Source organism: Salmo salar, chromosome 14 (assembly GCF_965601325.2).
Source record: "Salmo salar chromosome 14, fSalSal1, whole genome shotgun sequence".
NCBI classification, from domain to species: domain Eukaryota; kingdom Metazoa; phylum Chordata; class Actinopteri; order Salmoniformes; family Salmonidae; genus Salmo; species Salmo salar.
Window position 1 is genome coordinate 29,687,046 of NC_138304.1, and position 21,665 is coordinate 29,708,710.

At 42.2% G+C, this 21,665-nt stretch overlaps 1 protein-coding gene across 5 annotated transcripts in view; it reads left to right on the top strand.

The window, feature by feature from the left end:
- LOC106569190 (5'-AMP-activated protein kinase subunit gamma-2) overlaps nt 1-21,081 on the top strand; it is a 50,169-nt gene extending 29,088 nt beyond the window's left edge. For 3 of the 5 annotated variants that reach the window (XM_014140284.3, XM_014140285.3, XM_014140286.3), the window contains 13 exons: nt 1,034-1,260; nt 3,250-3,310; nt 4,096-4,202; nt 4,622-4,703; nt 7,913-7,971; nt 8,086-8,131; nt 8,215-8,269; nt 8,400-8,526; nt 16,646-16,811; nt 16,979-17,016; nt 17,132-17,278; nt 17,610-17,703; nt 19,158-21,081. In XM_014140284.3, the coding sequence (XP_013995759.1) occupies nt 1,034-1,260; nt 3,250-3,310; nt 4,096-4,202; nt 4,622-4,703; nt 7,913-7,971; nt 8,086-8,131; nt 8,215-8,269; nt 8,400-8,526; nt 16,646-16,811; nt 16,979-17,016; nt 17,132-17,278; nt 17,610-17,703; nt 19,158-19,189 (1,241 nt within the window). In that variant the 3' untranslated portion in view covers nt 19,190-21,081. Of the gene's footprint in view, nt 1-1,033; nt 1,261-2,660; nt 2,991-3,249; nt 3,311-4,095; nt 4,203-4,621; nt 4,704-7,912; nt 7,972-8,085; nt 8,132-8,214; nt 8,270-8,399; nt 8,527-16,645; nt 16,812-16,978; nt 17,017-17,131; nt 17,279-17,609; nt 17,808-19,157 lie in introns of those variants that run through there. The other 2 variants (XR_001320451.3, XM_014140288.3) reach the window with 2 other exon arrangements.
- Nucleotides 21,082-21,665: the final 584 nt, after the last annotated feature.

The following is a 21,665-nucleotide window of genomic DNA, read 5'->3' on the forward strand; positions in this document are numbered from 1 at the left end:
CACCCTGTGCTGGGTCATGACTGCTGAGGGGCGTGTAAGGTCTGTCATGTGACTGGGCGACGGCCTCGACCTGACTGCCAGAGCAGGAGCCTCCCAGCCTCTCGGGCAGCTGTCCAATATAGGATGCCCAGGCTAGATGATATTTCACTATTACTACTGTATTATACTGTAGACTAGATCTCTGTTCTTTATGATGATATACGTCAACAAGGCTGGGGAATGGTGTAGTAGTACATGAAGCTAGATAGGGAGGGAGGATAACTATATTCCACTCTACTGCAAGAATATTAGTTTTCTACACATTCATTTGATTGATTTGTTTGAAATCTGAACCAGGTTTGGGATTCATTTTTGAGGTATTTGAAGATGTTCTCTGATACTTTGTGCTTGTCCAACCTGTTCCTGACAACCTACATACGGTACACCCAAATGAGTCTACTGTATTGTCATAAGTCTCACAAGCTTTGCTTACACTGCACTGTGAATATGATTCACTGAAATCAGTTGACTGCTGTGCTTTAGGGACAGGACGGGTTGATATTTTCTTGGCAGGTTTCCAGGCCCTGGCAGCGCTTAACCATGCTCTGCTAATGATATATGAGGATACTTAATGATACTGAAATCAATATTCTTCTGAAAAGCTGAATCTATTGTGGACCCACTCCACTATTACAGTATTATGTGACAAGCACATACTCGATTGCAATGGAATATCCCAATTAGAAAGGCCACAATTTGTATTTATTTTAGTTTCACCTTTATTTAACCAGGTAGGCCAGTTGAGAACAAGTTCTCATTTACAACTGCGACCTGGCCAAGATAAAGCAAAGCAATGCGACACAAACAACAACACAGTTACACATGGAACAAACAAACGTACAGTCAATGACACAATAGAAATTGAGTTGAGATCACCTGTGAACATAGCAACCGCTCTACAGGAGATTTCTAGGGAAACTATGCATACATGACAGGCCTGTGTGGATCAGTGCTAACTGTTAATTGTTCTCTGGTCCTTGTCTTTCCTCCACAGTCTCCGGCCTCTCGTCTTCCCCCACCCCACCCAGCACCCCCAGCCTGCACATGCTGTTCCCCCAGGAGGTCCACCAGAGTGCCCCAGAGCGCCTGGAATGCTCCCTCTCATCACCCCCACCAGACACCGGACAGCGCCTCAGCCTGCCATCCTCTGCCAAGCCCCCCATGTCGTCCTCCTCTCCGATACCCTACGCTTTCCCACTGCCCCAAGCTACCTCACAGCCAGTGAGTAATACCTCGTACTACCTACTACACCAACCGCTGGGTTACTGTGTTTGTTAGTGGCAGTGATAATTGACTGTATTGAAGCAATATTTCAGGGTTGCCAAAGAAATGTGGTTTAAGGGGGAAAGCTGATGTGGTTTTCTGTGAGTCTCCTAGACCTATACGGTGGTAAAATATAGAAAGGACTGGAATTAAGTGATTGTTTCAGCAAAGACTGTTTGTTCTGAGTTCAATACTAGTCTAACCAAGATGTTCAGACAGTCAGTGTTTGAACTGATATGTCTGTTATGTTCCCCTCTCCTGTTGGACAGAGACCTTGATTTGATTGATGTGGTATCTTGTTAAAACTAATAAATTCAAGTAACTGTGTGTGTCTGTCTATTTGAGCTATAGAATTCTATCTACCCTGACAGTGTAAGTCAATATTTCATCACCATCCTTGTTTTTTGTTGTTGCTTATTACACCCAAGGCATCATGATTACAGCCATAAGTCTCTCCAGCACTCTTTTGCTCTCTGTCTCGGTCTCTCTCTTTTATTTATTTATTTATTTCCATCCACACACACCAGGCTCTTACCCTAATCAAAGGAACGTCTCTGCCAAATCCAATCTGGAAGCGTTTTAATGAAACAGCCATCCATCTCAGATTTACAGCCCCATGTTTACATACAGCACGTTCCCTTCCCTGTGGCAGTGCAGCAGCAGTAGAGTGGGATGGGATTCATGTTGATGCGGGGTTAGACAGGCTAGATTTATGACTGTGCAGTAGTGGTTTTGGCTGGAGAATTGCTGCGTCACCATGAGGTATAGGGTGACTGGGGGGTTGGTTAGGCATCCCGGGCGTGAGCTATCAGGGCGGTTTCTTCTACTGCAGTGGGTTGTCAGTGCACTGGTAGGGTCTAATCAAGGGGCTAGGGGAGACTACTAATACAAAAAGATGGTTTTGAATCCTCATATGCTACAAAGAGCACAATATGATTCGGCTCATAGAACGTGCCATGATGATGAAGTGCTTTGTAGCATAGGGAAAGAGGCAAATTAACTGCACACCGACTTATTTTGTTATTGGATCATTTTGCTGCAGTACACAACCTCTGCACCATGTCTTAGTCATTGTGCAGTAGCCTACATCTCATTCATCCCTTGCCATTATTATTGTAAATAATTGTCAATGTAAATAATTATGCGTTGTGCAAATTGTTGCATTTTAATGTCCTGCGAAACAGTTATGGGCATAGAAAAGGACAAGGAATCCTTGGCTTCTCGCTGCTAGGCAACATAAGGGATTTCCTAATATGGTGAAGAGCCTTGGTCGTTCTGCATGGAGGGTGTGTCTCTAGAGCGTGATCATAATAATAAATGAAACCTGAACGATTTCCCTTGTCGTTCACAATACACACAATGCGCAGAAAAACATCTACTTGAGACGATACACTGCTTTTTAAATTAGTATTGTATTTTGTTTATTTATCCGGACGTATTGCACACTCTGTTTATTTATCCGGACGTGTTGCTTACTCCTCTGTTTTAGTCAGTAGTATGATCCTACTGTAGGCAACGGCTTTATTGACTGCAGCAAAATAGATTCAGGAATGTTCCACTACTACAGTTAAGGGGCGTGTAGTCTAATAATAATGTGCCATTAAAGTTACTGGCAGGCAGAGCTCCCGATATGAATTGCCCACATACAGTAGAAACTTGGACAAGGGCACTTGAATGAGTTGCGCGCGGTGCGTATTGTGCGTGTCAGACGGGGCTTGCTTTTATTTTTGTTGGTTTTGCGTAAGGACATTTTAGTCTGTCAGTCTCTCAAGATGTATGATTTTGTCATGGTGGAACGTGCCAGCAGTTATTGAATCTACATTGTTATTTTCGTCCACACTTTGGCAAAAGGCGAGCTGTTGTGCGCCTGCAGCGCGCGACTGGTCTGATATTGGTGTGCCAGATTTGGAGCGCATTCTTGACTCCCTCTGCCTCTTATTCTTACAGAATTTCTACGGTTTATTCGAAGGCATGCTGGAGAAACTTGAACTAAACGATGATGGTGTTGGTAAGTAAGTGCATTGTACTGCATTAATGACCTACATTTTGATTTTATTTGATGGTGTTGCCTATAGCCTTTTATTTGACGTTTTTGCAATTTTATTTGGATATAGTTCAAGACCAGGCTCAATGGTACCGATTGTTCTTCTTTGTAAAGTGCTGGTGTGAATTGTAATGTGAATATTAGTTACTTTTAAACAAAAATCTATTTTAGTCATTTAGCAGAAGCTCTGGATGACTTAAAGTAGTGAGTGCATATCTTTTAATACGTTTTCCTACTGGTCCCTCATGGGAATCGACCCACTGGCGTTGCAAGCCCATGCTCTACCAACTGAGCCATATGGGACCAGTTGCAAGCTATTTAACGCCTGTCGCTACATATCATAAAATAATTCATATTTAAGGCCTATTATGCAGGATTTGTTTTGATCATAACCCAATTATTGCCTGATGATAGCGCAGCGAAGTAGGGGTGCTGAACCCCGCCCCAAAAAAAGATAACTCGCAAAAGTAGTGCACTGGGCCTTTACTTAGTTGACCAATATGTCTGTAGTGTGCACCCGTTGGTGAAAAGCACTCCCATCCCCAAACATATTCCTGCTGCTATGGAAAGCGCAAAGCCTCATGCAGTGGAATCACTCAACCCATGGGTGCACTTTGTTAGAATAAGGAATTCCCCCCAGCCCAAGACATGACCTCATTGGTTCAGTATATACACAATGATGACTAGTGAAATTATTTGATGTACTGTATACACAGTGTGAATATATATTTTTCTACCCATCTTTCCAGCTGCTGAACCAGAGAGGGATATTTACATGCGCTTTATGAAGTCCCACTGCTGCTATGACATCGTTCCCACCAGCTCCAAGCTGGTCGTGTTCGACACTGGCCTACAGGTAAGCCCTGCTCACAAGGTGATGTATACATAACTTTGAGAAGCACTAACTAACTTTGACCTAAGTTTGACAGTATCTGTTTATCTAACAGGGTGTGTCCACTGAGGAACATTCTTATGGGTATTGAAGTGCATCCTTGGTCTAAAGGCATTGAAAGTTGCATGGTTAATGTTCCATGAGGAGAGCATTACTATTGACTCATAAAAGGTTAAACAGTAGTCATAAGGAAGTACAGAAACACTGATGTTTCGGAGCTCAGCCACCAAATCCATTAACCTTATGATTTCAAGTTTCTTATATGAAACCCATCGAACCAGAACGCTTTATTATATTATTTAGGATTTACACTAAACATTTTACAAGATGTGGAATACCATCAATATATTTTTTTGTTCTCGGATCATGATGCTTTTTCACAGGTGAAGAAGGCATTCTTTGCCTTAGTGGCCAACGGGGTGCGTGCTGCCCCACTATGGGATTCAGAGAGGCAGTGTTTTGTGGGTAAGACACACTCTTCGTGTAGTATGACATACATTCACATGAAATGCAAAACACCTATACCCACCAATGAAAGCATTCTTAAACTATTCCACATTTTGTTCTACATACGTACAGTTGAAGTCGGAAGTTTACATACACCTTAGCCAAATACATTTAAACTCAGTTTTTCACAATTCCTGACATTTAATCCTAGTAGGAATTCCCTGTCTTCGGTCAGTTAGGATAACAACTTTTTTTAAGAATGTGAAATGTCAGAATAATAGTAGACAGAATGATTTATTTCAGCTTTTATATCTTTCATCACATTCCCAGTGTGTCAGAAGTTTACATACACTCAATTAGTATTTGGTAGCATTGCGTTTAAATTGTTTAACTTGGGCCAAATGTTTCGGGTAGCCATTTTGCCACAACTTCGGAAGTATGCTTGGGGTCGTTGTCCATTTGGAAGACCCATTTGCGACCAAGTTTAACCTCTATGGGCTAGGTGGGACGCTTGCGTCCCACCTACTCAACAGCCAGTGTAATCCCGTGGCGCGTTATTCAAATTCCTCAAAAATGCAAAAACTTCAATTTTTCAACATATGACTATTTTACACCATTTTAAAGACAAGACTCTCGTTAATCTAACCACACTGTCCGATTTCAAAAAGGCTTTACAACGAAAGCAAAACATTAGATTGTCAGCAGAGTACCCAGCCAGAAATAATCAGACACCCATTTTTCAAGCTAGCATATAATGTCACATAAACCCAAACCACAGCTAAATGTAGCACTAACCTTTGATGATCTTCATCAGATGACAACCCTAGGACATTATGTTATACAATACATGCATGTTTTGTTCAATCAAGTTCATATTTATATCAAAAAACAGCTTTTTACATTAGCATGTGACTAGCATGTGACTAGCATTCCCACCGAACACTGCCGGTGAATTTACTAAATTACTCACGATAAACGTTCACAAAAAGCATAACAATTATTTTAAGAATTATAGATACAGAACTCCTCTATGCACTCGATATGTCCGATTTTAAAATAGCTTTTCGGTGAAAGCACATTTTGCAATATTCTCAGTAGATAGCCCGGCATCACAGGGCTAGCTATTTAGACACCCAGCATGTTTAGCACTCACCAAAGTCAGATTTACTATAAGAAAAATGTTATTACCTTTGCTGTCTTCGTCAGAATGCACTCCCAGGACTTCTACTTCAATAACAAATGTTGGTTTGGTTCAAAATAATCCATAGTTATATCCAAACAGCGGCGTTTTGTTCGTGCGTTCAAGACACTATCCGAAAGGGTAAATATGGGTGACGAGCATGGCGCAATTCGTGACAAAAAAAATCTAAATATTCCATTACCGTACTTCGAAGCATGTCAACCGCTGTTTAAAATCAATTTTTATGCAATTTTTCTCGTAAAAAAGCGATAATATTCCGACTGGGAATCTGCATTTAGGTAAACAGACGAAAGAAAATAAAGCATTCGGTCGACTCGGGCACGCGCCTAAGCCCATAGTACTCTGATCGGCCACTTGCCAAACGCGATAAAGTGTTTCAGCCAGAGCCTGCCTCGATATCGTTCAGCTTTTTCCCGGGCTCTGAGAGCCTATGGGAGCCGTAGGAAGTGTCACGTTATTGCAAAGATCCTGTCTTCAATAAAAAGAGCCAAGATGAAACACAACTTTTCAGACAGGCCACTTCCTGCATGGAATCTTCTCAGGTTTTTGCCTGCCATATGAATTCTGTTATACTCACAGACAGCATTCAAACAGTTTTAGAAACTTTAGGGTGTTTTCTATCCAAAGCCAATAATTATATGCATATTCTAGTTACTGGGCAGGAGTAGTAACCAGATTAAATCGGGTACGTTTTTTATCCGGCCGTGTCAATACTGCCCCCTAGCCCTAACAGGTTAACTTCCTGACTGATGTCTTGAGATTTTGCTTCAATATATCCACATCATTTTCCTGCCTCATGATTCCATCCATTTTGTGAAGTGCACCAGTCCCTCCTGCAGCAAAGCACCCCGACAACATGATGCTGCCACCCCCGTGCTTCACGGTTGGGATGGTGTTCTTCAGCTTGCAAGCATCCCCATTTTTCCTCCAAACATAACGATGGTCATTATGGCCAAACAGTTCTATTTTTCTTTCATCAGACCAGAGGACATTTCTCCAAAAAGTACGATCTTTGGCCCCATGTGCAGTTGCAAACCGTAGTCTGGCTTTTTATGGTGGTTTTGGAGCAGTGGCTTCTTCCTTGCTGAGTGGTCTTTCAGGTTATGTCGATATAGGACTCGTTTTACTGTGGATATAGATACTTTTGTACCTGTTTCTTCCAGCATCTTCACAAGGTCCTTTGCTGTTGTTCTGGGATTGATTTGCACTTTTCGCATCAAAGTACATTCATCTCTAGGAGACAGAACGAGTCTCCTTCCTGAGTGGTATGACGGCTACGTGGTCCCATGGTGTTTGTACTTGCGTACTACTGTTTGTACAGATGAACGTGGTACCTTCAGGCGTTTGGAAATTGCTCCCAAGGATGAACCAGACTTGTGGAGGTCTACAAAACATTTTCTGAGGTCTTGGCTGATTTCTTTTGATTTTCCCATGATGTCAAGCAAAGATGCACTGAGTTTGAAGGTAGGCCTTGAAATACATCCACAGGTACACCTCCAATTGACTCAAATGATGTCAATTAGCCTATCAGAGGCTTCTAAAGCCATGACCTCATTTTCTGGAATTTTCCAAGCTGTTTGAAGGCACAGTCAACTTAGTGTATGTAAACTTCTGACCCACAGGAATTGTGATACAGTGAATGAATCTGTCTGTTTACAATTATTGGAAAAATTACTTGTGTCATGCACAAAGTAGATGTCCTAACCGACTTGCCAAAACTATAGTTTGTCAACAAGAAATTTGTGGTGTGGTTGAAAAACGAATTTTAATGACTCCAACCTAAGTGTATGTAAACTTCCGACTTCAACTGTACATGCTGGTAGATAACAATTATCTCCAGATTAAATACAACATTTGTCACTTTTCTTTAAAAAAAAAGCCGATTTGTTGAGATGACTTGTAATAGCCATGGCCAGTGGCGCATGGTTTGTTGGCTAGAGGTCAGTTGGCAACCTAATGCTTTATGACGGCTCTATGACAACTGTTAGTCATTCTATTATCTATAGGCATACATTTCTCATTTCAGGAATGTTGACAATCACGGACTTCATCATCATACTACACAGATACTACAAGTCACCGTTGGTAAGTTTGAGTGGACGAACCGATTTTTAGCAAAATATTTGTTCACCATGAAAATCCTGTGTTGGATTTCTGTAGTTTATTCTTTAGATGTCAATATAGTTTTATTGTTTATAGGTGCAAATATATGAGTTGGAAGATCATAAGCTTGAGACATGGAGAGGTATGTAACAAGCTTTGGTTTAAATGATGACATTAAATGACATGTACAGAACATTTAACTCACATTGTTTTGTCTCTCCACAGAAGTATATTTGCAAGAGACATTCAAGCCTTTAGTGAACATATCACCTGAATCAAGGTACGTTCTCAGAACATAACAATGGTTATTATACTGGTAAGAGTGTGTGTGTATCTGTCTTGAACATACATGGATGTGATGAAAATACCAGAATTGTCTTTTCATTTGCGCTTTATGTCTGTCTTTGCAGCATATTTGATGCAGTGTATTCCCTGATTAAAAACAAGATCCACCGGCTGCCTGTCATCGACCCTGTGACGGGGAACCCACTTTACATCCTCACACACAAGAGGATCCTCAAGTTCCTACAGCTCTTTGTAAGTCTAAAACCATGGGCTCTATTTTCGACTGGCGTTAAGGCGTTGCTAGTGTCAAACGCACGTTAGTTTGTAATTTTGTCATGCACAAACTGGCGCACTGGCATTTCCCAGCCCTAACGCCAGGTTCGGCAATTTACCTAACAGCAGCACACTTCTGCCCAGATGGGAGGGGTGGAAATATTTGAGGCGTTTCCTTAAAAACATAATTTCAGGCAGCACTGATAGGGATATTTAAGACCAACTAAAAGCTGGTTTTAGCGGTAACACAGTTAGTTATGGTATGAATTTTGACAGTGGAGAAACAGCCTGTCCAGCCGTGATGCACACTGCCCATAGGCGCATGGAACACGATGTGATTTGGTGACTGTATACTTCGTATTTAGAAACATGAAACAGTAATGTTTTTTTCCCATTTAGTTTTATTTGATTAAAAACCAATCAGAGCCTCCCCTCCAGTCAATGAAGTCTGTTTTCTTTTTGTCCTGCCCAATGTGATCAAGTAGGCTAGTCAAGTGTTTGGATCATCATGAGACTGCTTGGAAATAAATCTTAATCACCAAAGCTTTATTCAATATATCAATTTTGAAAGGAGCAAAACAGTGAGCATATCAAGAAGCTGATTAAACAGCATGATCATTACACAGGTGCACCTTGTGCTGGGGACAATAAAAGGCCACTAAAATGTGCAGATTTGTCACACAACACAATGCCACAGATTTCTCAAGTTTTGAGGAAACTGGCAATTGGCATACTGACTGCAGGAATGTCCACCAGAGCTATTGCCAGACAATTGAATGTTCATTTCTCTACCATAAGCTGCCTCCAACCTTGTTTTAGAGAATTTGGCTGTACGTCCAGTTGGCCTCACAACCGCAGATCATGTGTATGGTGTCGTGTGCGAGCGGAATGCTGATGTCAACGTTGTGAACAGAGTGCCCCATGGTAGCAGTGGTGTTATGGTATGGGCAGTCATAAGCTACGTACAATGAACACAATTGCATTTTATCATTGGCAATTTGAATGCACAGAGTTACCATGATGAGCCCATTGTCGTGCCATTCATCCCCTGCCATCATCTCATGTTTCAGCATTATAATGCATGGCCCCATGTCGTAAGGATCTGTACACAATTCCTGGAAACTGAAAATGTCTAAGTTCTTCCATAGCCTGCATACTCACCAGACATGTCACCCATTCAGCATGCTCTGGATCGACATGCACGACAGCGTGTTCCAGTTCCCGCCGATATTCAGCAACTTCGCACACCATTGAAGCGGAGTGGGACAACATTCCAAAGGCCACAATCAACAGCCTGATCAACTCCATGCAAAGGAGATGTGTCACACTGCATGAGGCAAATCAAATCAAATTTATTTTTATATAGCCCTTCGTACATCAGCTGATATTCTCAAAGTGCTGTACAGAAACCCAGCCTAAAACCCCAAACAGCAAGCAAAGCATGTGAAAGAAGCACGGTGGCTAGGAAAAACTCCCTAGGAAAAACTCCCTAGAAAGGCCAAAAACCTAGGAAGAAACCTAGAGAGGAACCAGGCTATGAGGGGTGGCCAGTCCTCTTCTGGCTGTGCAGGGTGGATATTATAACAGAACATGGTCAAAATGTTAAAATGTTAAAATGTTCATAAATGACCAGCATGGTCAAATAATAATAATCATAGTAGTTGTCGAGGGTGCAACAAGCACGTCCGGTGAACAGGTCAGGGTTCCATAGCCGCAGGCAGAACAGTTGAAACTGGAGCAGCAGCACGGCCAGGTGGACTGGGGACAGCAAGGAGTCATCATACCAGGTAGTCCTGAGGCATGGTCCTAGGGCTCAGGTCCTCCGAGAGAAAGACAGAAAGAGAGAAAGAGAGAATTAGAGAGAGCATATTTAAATACACACAGGACACCGGATAAGACAAGAGAAATACTCCAGATGTAACAGACTGACCCTAGCCCCCCGACACATAAACTACTGCAGCATAAATACTGGAGGCTGAGACAGGAGGGATCAGAAGACACTGTGGCCCCATCCGATGATACCCCCGGACAGGGCCAAACAGGCAGGATATAACCCCACCCACTTTGCCAAAGCACAGCCCCCACACCACTAGAGGGATGTCTCCAACCACCAACTTACCGTCCTAAGACAAGGCCGAGTATAGCCCACAACGATCTCCGCCATGGCACAACCCAAAGGGGGGGGGGGGGGGGGGGGGCGCCAACCCAGACAGGAAGACCACGTCAGTGACTCAACCCACTCAAGTGACGCACCCCTCCCATGGACGGCATGGAAGAACACCAGTAGGCCAGTGACTCAGCCTCTGTAAAAGGGTTAGAGGCAGAGAATCCCAGTGGAAAGAGGGGAACCGGCAAGGCAGAGACAGCAAGGGCGGTTCGTTGCTCCAGCCTTTCCGTTCACCTTCACACTCCTGGGCCAGACTATACTTAATCATAGGACCTACTGAAGAGATAAGTCTTCAGTAAAGACTTAAAGGTTGAGACTGAGTCTGCGTCTCTCACATTGGTAGGCAGACCATTCCATAAAAATGGAGCTCTATAGGAGAAAGCCCTACCTCCAGCCGTTTGCTTAGAAATTCTAGGGACAATTAGGAGGCCTGCGTCTTGTGACCGTAGCGTACGTGTAGGTATGTACGGCAGGACCAAATCGGAAAGATAGGTAGGAGCAAGCCCATGTAATGCTTTGTAGGTTAGCAGTAAAACCTTGAAATCAGCCCTTGCCTTAACAGGAAGCCAGTGTAGGGAGGCTAACACTGGAGTAATATGATCAAATTTTTTGGTTCTAGTCAGGATTCTAGCAGCTGTATTTAGCACTAACTGAAGTTTATTTAGTGCTTTATCCGGGTAGCCGGAAAGTAGAGCATTGCAGTAGTCCAGCCTAGAAGTAACAAAAGCATGGATAAATTTTTCTGCGTCATTTTTGGACAGAAAATTTCTGATTTTTGCAATGTTACGTAGATGGAAAAAAGCTGTCCTTGAAACAGTCTTGATATGTTCTTCAAAAGAGAGATCAGGGTCCAGAGTAACGCCGAGGTCCTTCACAGTTTTATTTGAGACGACTGTACAACCATCCAGATTAATTGTCAGATTCAACAGAAGATCTCTTTGTTTCTTGGGACCTAGAACAAGCATCTCTGTTTTGTCCGAGTTTAAAAGTAGAAAGTTTGCAGCCATCCACTTCTTTATGTCTGAAACACAGGCTTCTAGCGAGGGCAATTTTGGGGCTTCACCATGTTTCATTGAAATGTACAGCTGTGTGTCGTCCGCATAGCAGTGAAATTTAACATTATGTTTTCGAATGACATCCCCAAGAGGTAAAATATATAGTGAAAACAATAGTGGTCCTAAAACGGAACCTTGAGGAACACCGAAATTTACAATTGATTTGTCAGAGGACAAACCATTCACAGAGACAAACTGATATCTTTCCGACAGATAAGATCTAAACCAGGCCAGAACTTGTCCATGTAGACCAATTTGGGTTTCCAATCTCTCCAAAAGAATGTGGTGATCGATGGTATCAAAAGCGGCACTAAGATCTAGGAGCACGAGGACAGATGCAGAGCCTCGGTCTGACGTCATTAAAAGGTCATTTACCACCTTCACAAGTGCAGTCTCAGTGCTATGATGGGGTCTAAAACCAGACTGAAGCGTTTCGTATACATTGTTTGTCTTCAGGAAGGCAGTCAGTTGCTGTGCAACAGCTTTTTCTAAAATTTTGGAGAGGAATGGAAGATTCGATATAGGCCGATAGTTTTTTATAATTTCTGGATCAAGATTCGGCTTTTTCAAGAGAGGCTTTATTACTGCCACTTTTAGTGAGCTTGGTACACATCCGGTGGATAGAGAGCCGTTTATTATGTTCAACATAGGAGGGCCAAGCACAGGAAGCAGCTCTTTCAGTAGTTTAGTTGGAATAGGGTCCAGTATGCAGCTTGAGGGTTTGGAGGCCATGATTATTTTCATCATTGCGTCAAGAGATATAGTACTAAAACACTTTAGTATCTCCCTTGATCCTAGGTCCTGGCAGAGTTGTGCAGACTCAGGACAATGGAGCTTTGGAGGAATACCCAGATTTAAAGAGGAGTCTGTAATTTGCTTTCTAATGATCATGATCTTTTCCTCAAAGAAGTTCATAAATTTATTACTGCTGAAGTGAAAGCCATCCTCCATTTGCGAAGGCTGCTTTTTAGTTAGCTTTGCGACAGTATCAAAAAGAAATTTCGGATTGTTCTTATTTTCCTCAATTAAGTTGGAAAAATAGGATGATCGAGCAGCAGTAAGGGCTCTTCGATACTGCACGGTACTGTCTTTCCAAGCTAGTCGGAAGACTTCCAGTTTGGTGTGGCGCCATTTCCGTTCCAATTTTCTGGAAGCTTGCTTCAGAGCTCGTGTATTTTCTGTATACCAGGGAGCTAGTTTCTTATGACAGATGTTTTTAGTTTTTAGGGGTGCAACTGCATCTAGGGTATTGCGCAAGGTTAAATTGAGTTCCTCGGTTAGGTGGTTAACTGATTTTTGTCCTCTGACGTCCTTGGGTAGGCAGAGGCAGTCTGGAAGGGCATCAAGGAATCTTTGGGTTGTCTGAGAATTTATAGCACGACTTTTAATGCTCCTTGGTTGGGGTCTGAGCAGATTATTTGTTGCAATTGCAAACGTAATAAAATGGTGGTCCGATAGTCCAGGATTATGAGGAAAAACATTTAGATCCACAACATTTATTCCATGGGACAAAACTAGGTCCAGAGTATGACTGTGGCAGTGAGTAGGTCCAGAGACATGTTGGACAAAACCCACTGAGTCGATGATGGCTCCGAAAGCCTTTTGGAGTGGGTCTGTGGACTTTTCCATGTGAATGTTAAAGTCACCAAAAATTAGAATATTATCTGCTATGACTACAAGATCCGATAGGAATTCAGGGAACTCAGTGAGGAACACTGCATATGGCCCAGGAGGCCTATAAACAGTAGCTATAAAAAGTGAGTGAGTAGGCTGCATAGATTTCATGACTAGAAGCTCAAAAGACGAAAACGTCATTGTTGGTTTTTTTTTTGTAAATTGAAATTTGCTATCGTAAATGTTAGCAACACCTCCGCCTTTGCCGGATGCACGGGGGGTATGGTCACTAATGTAACCTGGGGGTGAGGCCTCATTTAACACAGTAAATTCATCAGGCTTAAGCCATGTTTCAGTCAGGCCAATCACATCAAGATTATTATCAGTGATTAGTTCATTGACTATAACTGCCTTGGAAGTGAGGGATCTAACATTAAGTAACCCAATTTTGAGATGTGAGGTATCACAATCTCTTTCAATAATGGCAGGAATGGAGGAGGTCTTTATACTAGTGAGATTGCTAAAGCGAACACCGCCATTTTTAATTTTGCCCAACCTAGATCGAGGCACAGACACGGTCTCAATGGGGAAAGCTGAGCTGACTACGCTGACTGTGCTAGTGGCAGACTCCACTAAGCTGGCAGGCTGGCTAACAGCCTGCTGCCTGGCCTGCACCCTATTTCATTGTGGAGCTAGAGGAGTTAGAGCCCTGTCTATGTTCGTAGATAAGATGAGAGCACCCCTCCAGCTAGGATGGAGTCCGTCACTCCTCAACAGGCCAGGCTTGGTCCTGTTTGTGGGTGAGTCCCAGAAAGAGGGCCAATTATCTACAAATTCTATCTTTTGGGAGGGGCAGAAAACAGTTTTCAACCAGCGATTGAGTTGTGAGACTCTGCTGTAGAGCTCATCACTCCCCCTAACTGGGAGGGGGCCAGAGACAATTAATCGATGCCGACACATCTTTCTAGCTGATTTACACGCTGAAGCTATGTTGCGCTTGGTGACCTCTGACTGTTTCATCCTAACATCGTTGGTGCCGACGTGGATAACAATATCTCTATACTCTCTACACTCGCCAGTTTTAGCTTTAGCCAGCACCGTCTTTAGATTAGCCTTAACGTCGGTAGCCCTGCCCCCTGGTAAACAGTGTATGATCGCTGGATGATTAGTTTTAAGTCTAATACTGCGGGTAATGGAGTCGCCAATGACTAGGGTTTTCAATTTGTCAGAGCTAATGGTGGGAGCCGTCGGCGTCTCAGACCCCACAACGGGAGGAGTAGAGACCAGAGAAGTCTCGGCCTCCGACTCCGACTCGCTTAATGGGGAGAACCGGTTGAACGTTTCTGTCGGCTGAATAAGCGACACCGGTTGAGCATTCCTACAGCGTTTCCCTCCAGAAGCCATGAGAAAGATGTCCGGCTGCGGGGACCGTGCGAGGGGGTTTATACTAACGTTACTATCTGTACTTACTGGTGGCACAGACGCTGTTTCATCCTTTCCTACACTGAAATTACCCTTGCCTAACGATCGCGTCTGAAGCTGGGCTTGCAGCACAGCTATCCTTGCCGTAAGGCGATCGTTCTCCTGTATATTATAAGTACAACGACTGCAATTAGAAGGCATCATGTTAATGTTACTTAGCTTCGGCTGTTTGAAGTCCTGACGAACCATGTCCAGATAAAACCTCCGGGGTGAAAAAGTTGAATGAAAAAAGTTGAGTGAGGGAAAAAGTAAAAATATACGGTAATGAAAAAGTAAAAAACCGTCAGGTATCAAAGTAAGATCGGCAACAAAAACGCACAGCAGCGTAAACAAGTCTGCAAATGGTGATCACACCAGATACTGACTGGTTTTCTGATCCACACCCATTCCTTTTTTTAAGGTATCTGTGACCAACAGATGCATATTTGTATTCACAGTTATGTGTATTCCGTAGATTAAGGCCTAATCAATTTATTTCAATTGACTGATTTCCTTATATGAGCTGTAACTCAGTAAAATCTTTGAAATTGTTGCATGTCGCGTTTTTATATTTTTGTTCAGTATATATAAAATATTATAAGCAGTATAAAGATGAGTGGACATTCTCCCTTTTATCTTTATATTGGATCTTTGTCCAGCTACTTGTGCACCAGTGGCATGGAATAGTCTACAATCCATGCTTCATCTAGATATGTTAGTGCCACTGAATGAATTGAAGAAATTGATGGGAGACTCTGTTACAGAGGAGGGTAAATACTTTTTTAAGGCTGGATCATGTTGTTGTATGTTTTAATTATATAATGTATTGATTGTTGCTGCCTTCTTGGCCAGGTCTCCCTTGAAAAAGAGACTCTGGGTCTCAATGGGCTTTTCCTGGTTAAATAAAGGTTAAATAGAAAATGAACTGTTGAAAATCTTGGATGTGCATAAAACCCTCCAGTTATGGCATCTGTAAGTGTATTTAGACATAGCCTATTTAAAACAAGTTGTTTCATTCTGTTTAGAATTTGATTTGAATTATTCACTCTCTTTTTAGGCCTTATCAATAATTAATTTAATATTGCTTATTGACTACATTTGGCATGTCCATCCTCCGCCATTAGGCAATTTACAGTAGGCCTAGCCCCTATATCAGTGTGAATGATATATGTATATATTTCCACATTGAAGCCATGCAATTACTTAGAACAATGTGGACTGCAAACAGGTTCAAGTTAACATATTTAGAATAGATGGGATAGGTCTACATGTTGTTCGTTTGTTTCTGTAAGTCCGTTATAGTTTGTTAAACAGCTAACATTGGAATTGGAGTTGATTCCAAGGCAACACAAAAAAGACCTTACTTTAAGCAACCACATATTTAGCTATGGAGCATGCTCGGATTTGCCAGCGAACAGCCAAGCCTAGACACACCCACAACTTGTTTATCCATTGAAACCCAGGCTTTCGCTCCAACACCAGCAACTGCGCCAATAATTGTGGTTGTGAAAATGGCAAAGATATTTCGGACCCACCCACTACCACCAGAGCTTAGATTGACCATTGCGTTTAGGTTTGTTAAAATTGAGCCCCATGACTAAAAACCTGACATTACATTGGAATATTATATACACATTAGAGGAAGAATATTAAAACACACTCTCTATCATAAAACAATACGAAGTGTTTTCACTAGACTGCTTCCCTCTAGTGGAGTTGAAGAAATCAGATCAGATAAAAAGTGATCCTCTCTTGTGTTCCAGTCATAGATAGGTGTGATATTTGAACGTATGTGTTCCAGGTGCGTGAGATGCCCAAGCCGGCCTTTATGAAGCAGACCCTGGGAGAGCTGGGCATCGGCACCTACAAGAACATAGCCTTCATCCACCCTGACACACCCATCATCAAGGCCCTGCAGATCTTTGTAGAGAGGAGGGTGTCTGCCCTGCCTGTTGTGGACGTATCTGGTACGTGTTACTGTGAAATACTTTGTGACAACTGTTGTTAAAATATACTTTACAGGTACATTTGACTGATTGAGATTCAGTTCAACTCTGGTCATGTTTCAATCTCTTCAATCTCCTCACTCCTCACTGGTGCCGTCTTGCTTTATCATGTTTCAATCTCCTCACAGGGAAAGTGGTGGATATTTACTCCAAATTTGATGTCATAGTAAGTTATGATTTTCGAAATACAGCTTGGTAATCCTGTTACTTCCCCCTCAAAAATATATTGTGTGAATGTTTTCCTTCAAAGAGCCATGAGTGTCTGTGTATTCTGTGTATAGAACCTGGCAGCAGAGAAGACGTATAATAACCTGGATATCACAGTGACCCAGGCTCTGAGGCATCGCTGCCAGTACTTTGAGGGGGTCATGCAATGCCACAAGCTGGATACACTGGAGACCATCGTGGACAAGATTGTCAAAGCAGAGGTGAGTTCAAACACATACATACACACATGAATTCCACACACCAACAACACAACAATAACACGTAAACTCAACACAGACACAAAATGCTCACTGTCCCTCTGTATCACATCCGGCCGTGATTGAGAGTCCCATAGGGCGGCGCACAATTGTCCCAGCGTCGTCCGGGTTTGGCCGGGGTAGGCCGTCATTGTAAATAAGAATTTGTTCTTAACCGACTTGCATAGTTAAAGGTAAAATATATATTTTTTAAATAAACAATTCCTCTCCTTTTCTCTTTCAACTGTGTGTGTGTCCCTTTGTACGTGTGTCCCTATATATGTGTGTGTGTCAGGTCCACCGGTTGGTAGTGGTGGATGAGCGTTCGGCCATCGAGGGCATCATCTCCCTGTCTGACATCCTGCAGGCCCTGGTGCTCAGCCCAGCAGGTATAGACGCTCAGCATTCCTAACCCCCTCCTAATACTACTCTTGGACCCTGAGCTCCCTCCCCACCCTGCCCTGTCCTGCCCTGCCTCGCCCTCCTCACACAGGTAGGACACAAACACACACTCAGGCATTTGCTGGTTGGCACCCACATGCGGATGGCATGGGCTTGATGCCAGGCTGCCTGTGCCTTTGAGCCATCCTGTATGCCAGCTCGTGACAGTTTGGTGTGGGCTTGGCTGTGTGTCTGTGTCCTGTGTCCTGACTCAGGACCGTGTCGTGTCCTGTCCTCTCGTGCTACCCTCAGATACTAACAGAATGTTCATGTCAACGTCTTATATGCTTGGTAGCCTGTCTTTGTTGTCTTGGTATTTTGTCGATCTGCTTATAGTTTTGAATAATGAAGAAGAATGATGTAAGATAAAGACTGTAGAATAATTGAAGATAACGAGTTTGCATGTTTGTTTTTTGGAAGGAAATGCCTTTGCTGGTGCAGTCATAATGCATTTAGAAATTGCATTTTGAATTTGCTGGTGCATCAGTTCCCAGATTTGAAAACTGCAGTGAGCAGACTCATCAACTCAGATGTGAGCGTGAAAGAAACATGAAGCATCTTGCACAATTATCTCCCAGATGCAAATAAGCCTACCGTAATTTCCGGACTATTAAGCGCACCTGAATATAAGCCGCACCCACTGAATTTTTAAATAAATATTATTTTGAACATAAATAAGTCTCACATGTCTATAAGCCACAGGTGCCTACTGGTACATTGAAACAAATGAACTTTACACAGGCTTTAACGAAACACGGCTTGTAACAAAAAAAAAATAATTAGCAGTAAGCTTTAGTTGTCTTTTTGCACTGAGTCAATTCCTCACGCTGCTGTTTCCAACGTCTTATCATCGACTCATTAAGACCAAGCTCCCGTGCAGCAGCTCTATTTCCTTTTCCAACAGCCAGATCAATCGCCTTCAACTTGAAAGCTGCATCATATGCATTTCTCCGTGTCTTTTCCATGATGAGGGTGACAAAATGACTACCGTAATCAGAATGATGAAGTTTGAGAGCGCTCGATTTAATCTAAACAGTAAACAAAAAAGTTGTTTGACCTTAACCCGTTCGGCAATTTTATTGGTCTAATGAAAGCTTCATGCCGCCAAAAAACTGAGCACGTCACAGAATGTGTTTTTTGGGGGGGGAAAAAATTGAAAGCGGGAAAAATCCATATATTAGCCGCGTCATTGTTTAAGCCGCGAGGTTCAAAGCCTGGGAAAAAAGTGGCGGCTTATAGTCCGGAATTTACGGTACTATTGTTATGTTGGACCTAGTCCTAGATCTGTCACTATAGCCAACACCTATGGTCATTATAATGCCAGCACAAACAGATCTGGGACCAGGCTAGTGGGATGTATTCTTGTGTCCTTACCTCACATGTCTATTCTTCCCTCCCTTAGATGCCTGCAGAGAGGAGGGCCTCCTGGAGTGAGAGGGGGGTCTACTGCTGCTGGAATCACAAAGGCTGTCCTAAAATATAGAACAGGTAGCTGCCAAAATAAAGGAAACACTTGAGTAAATTAGGGATACAAAGTATATTGAAAGCAGGTGCTTCTACACAGGTGTGGTTCCTGAGTTAATTAAGCAGTTGACATCCCATCATGCTTAGGGTCATGTATAAAAATGCACAGTTGCCCATTATTGTCTTACCATGGCTAAAATAAGAGATCTCAGTGACTTTGAAATGCTCAAAGGAGCATAGGGAGTTTAAAGTGGGTGTGTGTCTCCAGTCACCAGATGTCAACCCAATTGAACACTTATGGGAGATTCTGGAGTGGTGCCTGAGATAGTGTTTTCCACAACCATTAACAAAACACCAAATTATGGAATTTATCTTGGAATAATCCCTTCTATATAATTCCAGACACTTGTGAAATTATGCCAAGGTGCATTGAAGCTATTCTGGCGGCTCGTGGTGGCCCAATGCCCTATTCATATATTGGCGTTTCCTTTATTTTGACAGTTACCTTTACGTCTATGGTTCTAGACATGTGGCCCAGAGCCCTTCATATTGATGCACTAGACTTTGAAACCAAAGGGCTGGACTGGATTGACTGCTACTGGGAGGTAAATGGCTTTAATACTGGAGGACCAGTATCTCTCTGTCTGGATGGAACTGGACTTGATTCACTGTGGGGCTGAGCCAGTCTGGAGACTGTGGTTGTCTATGTATATGAGGGCTATATACGTTTTGATGTTTGTTTTAGTATCATGCTGCTCTGTCGTGTTAACAGTGCCTAGTCACTCTGGATAGTTTCAAACCTTCAATGAACAAGTAGATTGACAGATATGGCCAAGGCATCTTACTTGATGATACACACAAGCATGTGTCTAAGTTTCCCACGGGAAATAATAACCTGTTTGTATCGGTGGAGCTGGAACGTACTGGACCACTAAAAGTGATGGTTGAGTAAATAACGTCAGTCTATATTCAATGCTGTCGAACACAGACCATTTAGAAGATATAATTGCATTCTTCATTTTAGTATCAAAAGTGGCTATATTATAGCATGTTCTATGATAAGCCACATGTTGCTATAATGAGTTGTTGTCCACACCCCTTTTAGGGGCTATATGCAGTCTCTTTGTCCAATCCTTAGTCACAGTGCCTTTTGCTTGCCCCGCCCCTGACCATGGAAGCGAACGCCATTCTCTAACCATAATACATCAAAACGAAGTGTTCTTGAAGAACAAGCAAGATCTTGTCAAAAATGTGTTCTCATTTAACCTGAAGGAGAAATTGCAGGTGTTCATGCTTTATCTTGTTATGGTTGGAGGGGTTTTGTTTGTATATGAGTAACATGCTGTGAAGAGAGACGGAACAGGAAAAAGGCTTTATTTTTGGATATATATGTATTTTGTATTCATTCTTGATAACCCTTGGGTTGAGATTGAGAGCCATTTATTTTGCCCGCTTTATGAACTTGAGCCATGGATCACTTCCACCTATAACATCTATAAAGCAAAATGGTGGATTCTGAACTGCTCTTGACCAGGCTCCTGTGCTGTGGCCAGAGAAATACTACTCTGACAACTCATCTCTATTGTTTCACTGTAAATAAGAACGTTTTCAGGAAAAGTGCCAGAGAGAGCTTTATTTTTATGTAACTTTAAAGAAATCATGTTAAAATAACTGCAGTTTTAATATTATTTTTGTAAATATGTTGTGGCAATATAAGCCAATATAAATAAAGATCATTTCTATTCAGAACAAGATGTACAGTACATGTGCAAGCATGAGACACGACACTATAAGTTATGAATGTTGTTCTTTACTTTTCTATTTTTCTGCATGCAGAAAAATAAACGATGACACTGAATGTATTTTTATGTAATGTGTTTATTGAATTTTATTTTTGACTGTAGATTTGCACCACCATATTTAACTGTTTTGCAATCCAAATTAAAAGTGTTTGGGTAAATCAATTTGCTTATTATGATGATCCTCAATGCGGCAGGTAGCCTAGAGGTTAGAGCGTTAGGCCAGTAACTGAAACATTTGCTAGCTTGAATCCCTGAGCTGACAAGGTAAAAATCTGTCGTTCTGCCCCTGAACAAGGCAGTTAACCCACTGTTCCTAGGCGGTCATTGTAAATACGAATTTGTTCGTAACTGACTTGACTAGTTAAATAAAAATGTAATTGATGTAATCTTTTTATGACCGCCATGCAAATTAATGATTGACCTTCATACAGTATAACACATTTGAATGCACTCATCTAATAGACCTTATTTGACAGACATGGCTAAAAGGCTTTTGATGTTAATCATTATAGCGACATTGGATGTCTGAACACTGCCACCTACTAGTGGTTAAGAGCTGCACTGCAGGCATATCCGCAGCTATTCGAAGATTGACCGTCACGTGGAGTCCTGAGAGTACTCGAATTTAGATAGCAGGTTAAGTA